The sequence below is a fragment of the Tenebrio molitor genome, chromosome 3, assembly GCF_963966145.1.
Source record: "Tenebrio molitor chromosome 3, icTenMoli1.1, whole genome shotgun sequence".
Lineage (NCBI taxonomy): Eukaryota > Metazoa > Arthropoda > Insecta > Coleoptera > Tenebrionidae > Tenebrio > Tenebrio molitor.
This window is the reverse complement of record NC_091048.1, coordinates 5,269,970-5,280,375: the sequence shown is the minus strand read 5'-3', so window position 1 is coordinate 5,280,375 and position 10,406 is coordinate 5,269,970. Positions and strand designations below refer to the sequence as shown.

Genomic DNA, 10,406 nt, shown 5'->3' with positions numbered 1-10,406 from the left:
ACCGAATATTTATAAACATTCTTCAGGGAATGCTGAGCATCACAACACTACTGCAAGATGGTGATTTGGCTGAGGTCTGTTTACAGGGCACGAAACCATGGTCTTTGGATAGTGCTGGTAAAGAAACAATCGCAAAAATTAAAACCGAGTCGGCGTTTTGGACAGTTTTTGTGATTGTCAATTTAGGATTGGCACTAATAACTGCAATTCTATTTGTTCTGCCTGTTACCCATGACGAAGATGTGTTTTTTGCCGTGTATTTCTTCGATAAATATTTTTTTGAGTACTCTTCTGTTTTGAATTGGATTTATAAAACGATGTTTCTTATAGTAGCGTTTTCAATGGTGAATTGTGCCCATCTGTTCTTCTATGGTGTACAACAAATTATCTTTCAATTGTATCTACTTGTTACACATATTGCCAATCTCACTAACGTTGTTCAATATAACAGTGAAGATGACAGTTCTCTGCTTAAAAATGAACATTATCAAATGGAAGTTGAAAATAGAATTAAATTTTGTATTAAAAAACACGTGGAGTTAATGAGGTAAATATTTCTACAGCAGTGTATGTTGCTGCAAAATCTGTTTCAGTGCCTCGTCTGCAGGAGTAAAAAAAATTCGAAAATGGATTCCTCTCTTTGCTCTCAATGCAATTCTTTTATTTATATGCTGTACTTTCTATTGTTTCTTGGTAAGTTGCATTTATTCTGACATGAGTTTCGACAAAGAAAGATTATTTTAGAACCAAGACAATCCGAAAGGAAGATATTACAGAGTTGGTGCTATTTGTATTGTCGGTCTGACCACATTTTGTTCGTTAGCATTTGTAGGACAGTCAGTGGAAAATGAGGTACATCTGTTATTTTGTTTATGATAAATGTAACTTGTTGTTGTATGTATATTTAATACCTATACAGGTTTATAAATTATCCGATTTTCGACATTTCCCACTGACTCAATAAAATACAATAAAATATAATATAATAACTAAAACTAACTAACTAAATAAAACAATAATTCAAAACAATAACAAATTAGCAGCTTTCCAAATACAATTATCCCTCCCCACATATTGTCCCTCTTCTCCACTCAACCTTCTTCATCCATTCGATCCCTCTTCCGTCCTCATTCAACATTTCTTCTCTACTTTCCTCTCTCTCTCTCAATTCTACACATTCATTCAACATATGTTCTATCGTCTCCTTTTTTTCTCCACACATCCTGCACACTCTAATCCTATCCTCATTCCAATATTTATTCTCTCTCTCCTCATTTCCACACCTAAATCTTGCTATTATCACTCTCTCCTTTCTACTCTCTCTTCCTAGGTACTTTGGTAGTTCTTCCGTTATTATTTTTTCATACTTCCCATTGTACCTAGATTCCCTAATTCTCGTTCTTCTTTCCTGCACTTGCACATCTCTGTCTCTCTGCACCAATTCATCTGTCATTGCTCTGCCTCCCTCTCGCATTCTTTCTATCTCCGCTCCTGCATACCCATTTCTTTCGAAATATGCCTCCCTCTCTTTCCATACCCCTTTTCCTATTTCTTTCCTTTTTTCTTTCAGACACTCTTGCAAAATTCTACACTCTCCTCTCTCTATCAACCTCTCCTCAAATCTTATTGCTCTCTTTCCTGCTTCTATTCTTATTCCATCCCTTTTTGTTTCCTCCATCACTATATAGCCCGGTGTCTCTCTATCTACTCCTAGCACCCATTTCAAATATTTTCCTTGCACCCCTTCCAACCCTTCTTGCTCTCTCCATCCCCATATTTCCGCTCCATACATCATCACGCTTTTCACCAGACTATCAAACATCATTATTCTCCTTCTAAAGTCATGTCCAAATTTTCTCTCTCCTATCCCCCATACCGCTCCTATTATCTTATTCGCGTTTTTCACTAACTCCCTCACATGTGCTGCTGCTGTGTTTCTTTCATTCATCACATAACCTAAATACTTAAATTCTTAAATTGATAAATGTAACTTATTTGATTGCAGTCAGACCTGTTACTTCGAATTAATACAGAAATACGGTGGACCAGTCTGAATCGAAAAAATTTAAATTCATTAATGATCATGTCAATAGTGTTCAAAACACCGTTCACTGTTAAATTTTCAGATAATCTCATTATTAATTACGCCATAGGAGTTAAGGTTAGTATTGTTCTGTTTATACATATTTGTTTGACTAATTACCCTTTCAGATTGTTAAACTGGTTTATTCTGTACTATGTTTTCTCGTACAGATGACAAATTTTCTGCGTTAATGGTATATTATAATATGAGTTGAATAAGACGCTTTATAATCACATGAGTGTGTTTAAAGCAAGACGAGCGTAGCGAGAAGTGCTTTAATGAAACAAATGTGATAATACGTCTTATTAAACGAGTGTAATATAGTATTTTATCTACTTTGCTTTACTAATTCCTGAAATTTCAGCTGCTCAAGTTTACATATTAGACTAGGGACTTTGGTGTGTGTTGGTAACAGACATTTTTCACAAAAACGTAATGTTATATTTACTAAATTTACTTCGTAGCTTCACTCGTTACCTTGACGCCTGACATCAAGCGGCTGATGTTGCCAATATAACAAAAGCTAAAAGTTACCAGAAACAGTTTAATAATATGATTCATTAATAACCTGTTTTCGATATAATAATGAGCCCATTTGTAACGCAAAGTAGATAATAGTTATTTAATAAACTAGTTTGTTAATGAAGGCGATTAATAATCGAAACTGTTTAAAGCACGAACGAGTGTAGCGAGTGAGTGGCTTTAATAGTTGAGATTATTAATCGCCCATTAACAAAAGAGTTGATTACAAAGTTTTTTCGTTGACCGCAAACTTTTTTTTTTTGGTGACAAATTTTGAAATTAAAGCCAAATCAAAACCAATTTCATCTTTTTCCATAAAGATGAGACCTTATAAATACCTTCATTCTTTTTTTGTCCTCAGGGTAGGCCATTTTTAAATTTTTCAACACTTTCTATTCACTTTTCCACAAAGAGTGTCAGAACACGTCAACTCCATTCACATTCAATTTCACGGAAAAATCACGATTGCTACGGAAACCTAGTTACCTTTGAAAAATATGACATGCGAATTATAACCAAAAATGTCGGTTTTTGAAAAAGTGAATTTGTAATTGTGCAGTTATGGAGCTATAAAATATAGAAAACCCTGCTGCACTAACTGCTGCAGTGTTGGTAAGTGCAAACAATGCATGTTCGAGGTTGTTCATACATCAAAATTTAATCAAAACGTCAAAATCGCAAAAATCGTTGATTAATGAAAAATAGTGTATTAATGAGGTCCATTAATACACTATAATTTAGACAAAAGAATTCATTAATATTGAAATTAACAAGCGGTCAACGGAAAAATTACATAATATGCACCAGGCTTCTTCAAATTTTTATTTGCATATTATTACAGTCGACGGAAATTCGAAAGAGAATAAAAAAACTCAATTCTGCGTATAATAGTATATTAGGTATGATACAAATTTATGAGGAAGCACGCGCGACGAGTTTAAGAGCACGACGCATAGCGGAGTGCTTTTAACGTCGCAAGTGCTTTCAAGGCTCTTTTACACGTGTATCATACGCTATTTTTTATTATCCCTGCTCTACAATCTGAAAATTATAACAAAAAAAGTAAATTGAAATATGTACACTGCTGTGCTGAAAAATCGCGTATACTTCAGAGATCAAGCAATCAAGTTTTCGAGTATTTTGTGCTTTGTAAATATGGATTTTAACATTACATTTGTAAATAGGTTATAAACTGCCAGTGAGATTGTCACTGTTTTATTTGTTATTAGGAAAATGAATCAGTTGTTTGACACTGACAAATAAAATGTCAAAACCAATCCAGACCAACTTAACACAACGAAAAATAGATGTACGCGATTTTTCTGCATAGCAGTGTACCTCTTTTGAAGCAATCTGCGGCATTAATCGTTAATATAGAAACGGTCAATTGTTGTTGTTTCGTTGCTATGTATATTATTTATTATAAATTGTGTATAAATTAAATGTGTATTTATCAAAATAGTATATTATGATACAAGTTTATAAGGAATCCTTTAAAGCACGCGCGACGAGTTGAAGAGCACGACGCGTAGCGGAGTGCTTTTAACGTCGCAAGTGCTTTAAAGGCCCTTATAAACGTGTATCATACGCTATTTTTTATTATACTTGCACTACAATCTGAAAATCATAGCAAAAAAAGTAAATTGAATTACGCTCAGGCGTGCTTAAAACGGCGATTCTGATGCAGGTATAATAAAAAATTATTTTGCGTACTTATAATGTGTTCATTTATTTCTGTCGTTGATATAACAAGTGTTCAATTGAATTGTTCATCAAGTTGGCTATGACTGTATTTTTTAAGAGACAACAACATCGTAAATTAAGTTGGTTAGACAAAGATAGCGATAAAACTTTTCAATTGAACACATATTGAAATTCACGGGTTTTGTGACGTTAGCCAACGCGTCCTCGGTGACCGAATGTTAAATTTTGAGGAAATGTACACGCTTCTAGCAATGATAGAGGCCTGTTTAAATTCACGTCCTATCACACCTCTATCAAATGACCCCCATGATTTAACTTCCCTGACTCCCGGCCATTTCCTGATTGGCACCCCACTAACGGCACCCGCCGAAGACAACATTAGAGAAGTGCCCACGAACCGATGGACGCGCTATCAATTGATCACTCAAATGCGGCAGCATTTCTGGCGTCGTTGGTCGCAAGATTATTTGCACACCTTGCAGCAACGGACAAAATGGAGATCGACCCCCAATGACGGACCAACAGTTGGAGCATTGGTCATCCTCAAGGAAGACAACACTCCTCCGCTTCATTGGCCCCTTGGTCGAATCACGGAACTACATCCAGGACAAGATGGCAAGTGCCGTGTAGTGTCAGTAAAAACAGTGCGCGGCGTGTTTAAAGGACCAATCATAAAAATTTGTCCAGTGCCGTGTGAGTAGAATTAAGATTAGATTAAGATTGAACACAACACACACAATGTTAGTAGATCCATATTTATTAATTAGGTTATCATTGTACAATTAATTTAGAATAATCATTTTAAAAGTTCACAAACTTTCAACGGGGGCAGCATATGTTAAATGCGCACCCCCACCCTGTACTGCTCCTTCGTTTACTTAGGTTTTAGACAGAACACATGAATACAATACGCATGAAAACTTGTAACCAGTAACATCTCCAATTTTTATCTGTAACGTCCTTTTTACATCAATATACACTGACCTCCAAAATTAACGCATCACTTGTATTTTTACGGTTTTTTTGAAAAGTTTTACTTTAAAGCAAAAAATTGTTATACACACTGAAAATAGAGGAAAACATAGATCATTCTACAAGAGTAAATAAAATTTCCAGCCACTGTGTACAAAAATGAGCAAAAATATAGTTTTTGCTCAATTTTTAAATTTACTCGAAAATAATTTTTTAGTAACAGTTGAAAAATTTAATCAGTATTGACATCAATCTTCATTTACTTTTAACATGGGTGATGTTAGGAACAACTTCGCATGTAAAAAGTCCGTGCCAGTGGTTTTGTTAGCCCAGAATTAAGGGAGGCGAAGGACTATAGCATATCACTTTGGTATGAACCAATCTACCGTATCTAAAGTTCTAAGAAGACATCGGGAGACTGGACGGCACACAAGGAGGCGGAAACAAGGCTGAAAACGGATCACAACACCTCACCAGGACCAATACTTATGGTTAATAAGTAGGGCCCGGATTTTAGGCAAAATGGACTATTTTTATTTTTTAAGGCACATGTATGAAACTTGTCTATAAATGATTTCTGGCTTAATTAGAGTAATTAGAGCCATATTTGATTCTGCCTATTCGGCCTAAAATGCCCTTTAAATACCTATTTTACCTTTTAACTGCCTGAACATGCCTAAAATGACCAAAAATCAATTTCATTTTTGCGGTTTTTTCCCAATTTTCGAATTCTGGGAAGTTTACGGTATTGAAAATGTAAAAGTGGTACCTCAATAAAATTTACAATGCTTTATGATTTTAAAATTTAAGGAGATGTAATTACTGAAATGTACAAAGTGCAGTACAATACAGGAATTACTTTTTCGCTTTTACGGTTGGGACCATGATGTCAGCGGTAAATACTCCGACAATACCTAAGTACCACAAACCATTAGACTGGACTGGCATAAATTACAGAGTTTATCTGTTTGCCTCTGTTCGAAGGGGTGCAGGTATACGCGGTCTAATGTTTTCTGATACTTAGGTATTGTTAGAAGCTTTAACGTTTATAAAATGGTCCTTGCCATAAAAACGAAAATTAAAATCCCGAAGTGAAACAATAAGAGAAACCTTAAGGGTGTCATTTTCTAAAAATTTAAGAAATATAAAATTAACAATCTCCTCTGAAATTTGGTGGGAGACGTAAATATAAGCATTACAAATTTGTCATTTCTCGTTTACTTTATCTCCGTGCAGTGGTCGTGTTTCTTGTGAACCTGTTTAAAGTGAACATAATGCCGAAACAAAAAATTAGTTTACGCGAAAAAATATTACAGTGGACAAGCAAGAAAGATTTATATGAAATAAAATCAACCCGAGAAATGTTTTGTAAAGCTTGTGGTAAACTGGTAAGTTAAGCATAATTAAAAATATGTCATTTTATATTTTTTACTTATTTGAAAATTTTATTTTTTGTAGTTTATATGCGAAAAAAAATGTCACTTGCAACAGCATGAGCAAACGGCCATCCATAAAGAGAACATTATGACACCGCTTCGGCAAACGTTGCTGACACAGAACTTGGAGGAATCGGCAAATAGTACATTCAATATGGAACTTTGTAACGTCTTTTTAGCTGCCAATATACCATGGCACAAACTACAAAATCCTGCGTTTCAGAATTTTCTGACAAAATATTGTGGTAGAAAAATTCCGGATGAGTCTACTTTACGGAAAAATTATTTACCAAAATGCTACAAAGATGTATGAACATACTATCTTTTAATATTTAATTTAAAATTATTTTCACTTTTAGACTATTGACCGCATTCGGAATGAGCTGGATCCTTTTAACATATGGGTTTCAGTTGACGAAACAACAGATGCACTTGGGCGATATGTGGCGAATTGTCTGGTTGGGAAACTTTCAGAAGATGAACCTGGAAAATCTTATCTTTTGGCGTCTAAACAATTAGAAAGAACAAATCATGAGAGAATAGCTAGATTCGTAAATCAATCTTTAGGTAAGGGTTTTTCACTTTTTTAAATTTATTTTTTTATTTTGATTTAAAATTTCTATGCGTAGAAATCTTGTGGAGTACCAGAGTTGTTGCTGAAAAGTTTCTTTTGTTTGTAACGGATGGAGCACCATATATGATAAAATCTGGTAGACACCTTAAGGTGTTTTATCCAAAAATTGTGCATGTCACATGCTTAGCGCATGCTTTAAATCTAGTGGCTGAAAAAATTCGCTATCAATATGAAGATGTGGATAATTTAATTTCGAACGTGAAAAAAATTTTCGTTAAGGCACCTTTGAGAGTTGAAATGTACAAAGAAAAACTAAAAGAAATGCCACTGCCTCCACAGCCAATTTTAACACGATGGGGAACATGGCTTCAGGCTGCTATGTTTTACAGCGAACACTTTGATTCCATTAAAGAAGTAAGTATATAAAAGATAAGCAAATTAATTGATTGTTAAACTGTTTTTAACTACTCACAGGTTGTCATGTCCTTTGATGGAAGTTCTGCTGTTGCTATTCAAAAAGCACAGTCTATAATGAAGAAACCCGGAATAAAAAACCAATTAATTTATGTTCGCAGTAATTTTAAAATAATCTGCGAAAGTATTACTCAATTGGAAAAAAATGGGTTACCTTTAACCGATTCAATCAAAATTGTTGAAAACGTATTTACCTCCCTAAAAAAATCTCCAGGCCCTGTAGCAGCAGTAGCATTAAAAAAACTTGAAGATGTTACTGAAAAAAATCCTGGATACAAATTTCTTCTAGAATTGGCAAGAATTTTTAGAGGTGAAGATGTGCCGGAACATGACACCAAAATGGAAGAAATTTATTACAAATTTGCGCCCATTACCTCTTGCGAGGTAGAAAGAAGTTTTTCAAAATATAAGTCCATTTTGGTGGATAACCGACAATGTTTTAAAGTAGAAAATTTAGAGCAATATCTTGTATGCAATGTAAATACGTAACAATGTAAATAACTAACAAACTTGTAGTATTGTATATTAATTAATAAAAAATAATTAGTAAATATCTTGTTGTGTGTACTGTTACGTTATAAATTACGCTCCCGAACCTGGGCAACCCTGTTACCGGTTACAAATCCGGAATGTTCAGGGGTATAACGAACAAGTCGTGGCTTCGACTCGGTTTACAATGCGAACCACGAGAAACGCCGACCGAAGCTGAAAAATTGGTGAGAACAGCCCGGAGTACGGGAATTGATACACAATCTTCCAACTAATCGTTTATTCAGATGTCAAACAATGAAAATAATGATATAAATGAAAAAGAAAACAACGAAGCCTGACTAGCCTAATGGCGTGTACAAAATTGAATAACCTTAACTCCTCGGAGGGTCCTCCGGGTCCCAGACGTTCAACAAACGAGTACCGGCAAAACAATAAAAAAAAATCCTTTCTTTAGCGAAGGAGGAAGGCCGACTGGTCCTACGTAACGTCGCTATTCGGCTACGCCGCCCGCATAAGCGGGGAGGTCCTCCAAGTCTTCCTTCGCTCCAAAAAAAAATTGAAGTTAAGATGTTTTTCTCCGGTACGGACCGGTGAAGAACCACGCGCAAAAAAATGTTCGGTGAGCGCGATACACAATTCCTGGCGAGGTCACTCACCGATTGATAATCGTTCGTGAATATAAAAACCCGACGGACTTGATAAGGAAATTTTTTTCTTAAGTTAGTACGATTAATGAAATGACGCGCCTTATGACAAAACTGCTACTTTAACAGTGGAACAAATTATAATCCTAAACGCGATATACAAATTAAAGGAATTTGATAGAACTTTTCACCCGTCGAAATAATGAGTGACAATGGAAATTTGACTATAGTTAAATACAAACGCTCAATTAGTTCGACGGAGTGACAAAATACAACCGAAAACTTTGAGAAGCTACGGCCTGTAAAAATTGGGGTGTCACCACTGCTCCGGACTTGCTGGTGGGTAGATCCGGCACCTTCCGGTGAGTCCGGGGACGACCTGGACTGACAGGACTCGACGAGATCCTGATCCGCAAAAGCGTTCGGTCTGCAACCTTCCGTAGTGAAGTCCGTGATCCGCTTGGCGATGTGGGCGGTGGTACTTAGACGAATCGTCTCCAACGGCCCTCGTGAACTCCACTACGTCGTCTCGTCGGCCCTGCAAATTCACTCGATCACTGTCCCCTTGACTCTCCCCAGGCACACTGACAACACCACCGGCAAAAGGTCGTGAAAAATCTCGCTCTGTCTCTGGTTCCCCCGATTTATAGCTTCCACCCCCTCTGTGCGCAGATTTTTCGGCGGAAGTCCGAGTACGTTTCCGTCGCGATGGATTCTAGAACATTCTAGAAAAATCGCGAAGATTTACAATCGCGCGGCGATTTAAATCGTAACAGTACCTACTTAAAACTTTAAAAACACATTTTTTAATTTAATTAACCACAACTTTAAGGACCTAGTATGGCTTATTTTCAGTTTTTAAGGGACTATTTGCAGTAGTTTAAGGGACTATTTTAGGCACCTATTTCCGACTTTTTAATTGCCTAAAATCCGGGCCCTATTAATAAGCATTAGAGAAGGGTTTCTCACTGCTCTCCGACTTCAAGATCGCATGTTAGACAATATGTACTCCGCCTGGGTGAAAATACTGTTAGAAAATGATTAAAGGAGGATCAGATACATCCGAGGAGACCAGCCACTGGATCCAAGTTAACTGCAGATCTTCGGAGGGCCCGTTTAAACTTTGCATTAGAACATGTCAATTGGGTCGAACAAGATTGGCGCAGAGTTTTGGCCTTCGATGAATCCAGGTTCTGTCTATACAAGTCTGATGGACAGGTAATAGTGTATAGACGACCTGGTGAGTGATATGCGCAGTGTAATTTCATTACTAAAGAGAGTTTTGGAGGCGGGTCAATAATGGTGTGGATAAGAATATTTTTAGACGTAGATACAGAGCTGGTGGTTTTAGTTAGACGCAATTTGAATACACATCGATATAGCACGAACATCTTGGAACCTGTTGTTGTACCTTATGCCCCATTCGTAGGGCAAAACTTCATTTATATGCACGATAATAGACAGCCACATATTGCAATGGTAATTTCCGACTAATTTAGGACTAT

General features: G+C 36.2%; 1 protein-coding gene across 1 annotated transcript; it reads left to right on the top strand.

Annotated features, from left to right (window-relative positions):
• The first annotated feature begins 5,780 nt into the window (after nt 1-5,780).
• On the top strand, nt 5,781-8,312 carry LOC138126620 (uncharacterized). The gene is made up of 5 exons (XM_069042412.1): nt 5,781-6,669; nt 6,740-7,024; nt 7,077-7,284; nt 7,347-7,705; nt 7,766-8,312. Exons 1-5 carry the CDS (start codon nt 6,556-6,558, stop codon nt 8,252-8,254), a joined length of 1,455 nt encoding a protein of 484 aa, XP_068898513.1. The 5' UTR covers nt 5,781-6,555; the 3' UTR covers nt 8,255-8,312.
• The last annotated feature ends 2,094 nt before the right edge of the window (nt 8,313-10,406 follow it).

Bases quoted from the DNA above. Each gene is read 5' to 3' on its own strand.
- LOC138126620 (XM_069042412.1), top strand. From the start codon at position 6,556: ATGCCGAAACAAAAAATTAGTTTACGCGAAAAAATATTACAGTGGACA. The intron at 6,670-6,739 runs GTAAGTTAAGCA...TATTTTTTGTAG, and splicing joins GTAAAGCTTGTGGTAAACTG to TTTATATGCGAAAAAAAATG. The intron at 7,025-7,076 runs GTATGAACATAC...TTTCACTTTTAG, and splicing joins TACCAAAATGCTACAAAGAT to ACTATTGACCGCATTCGGAA.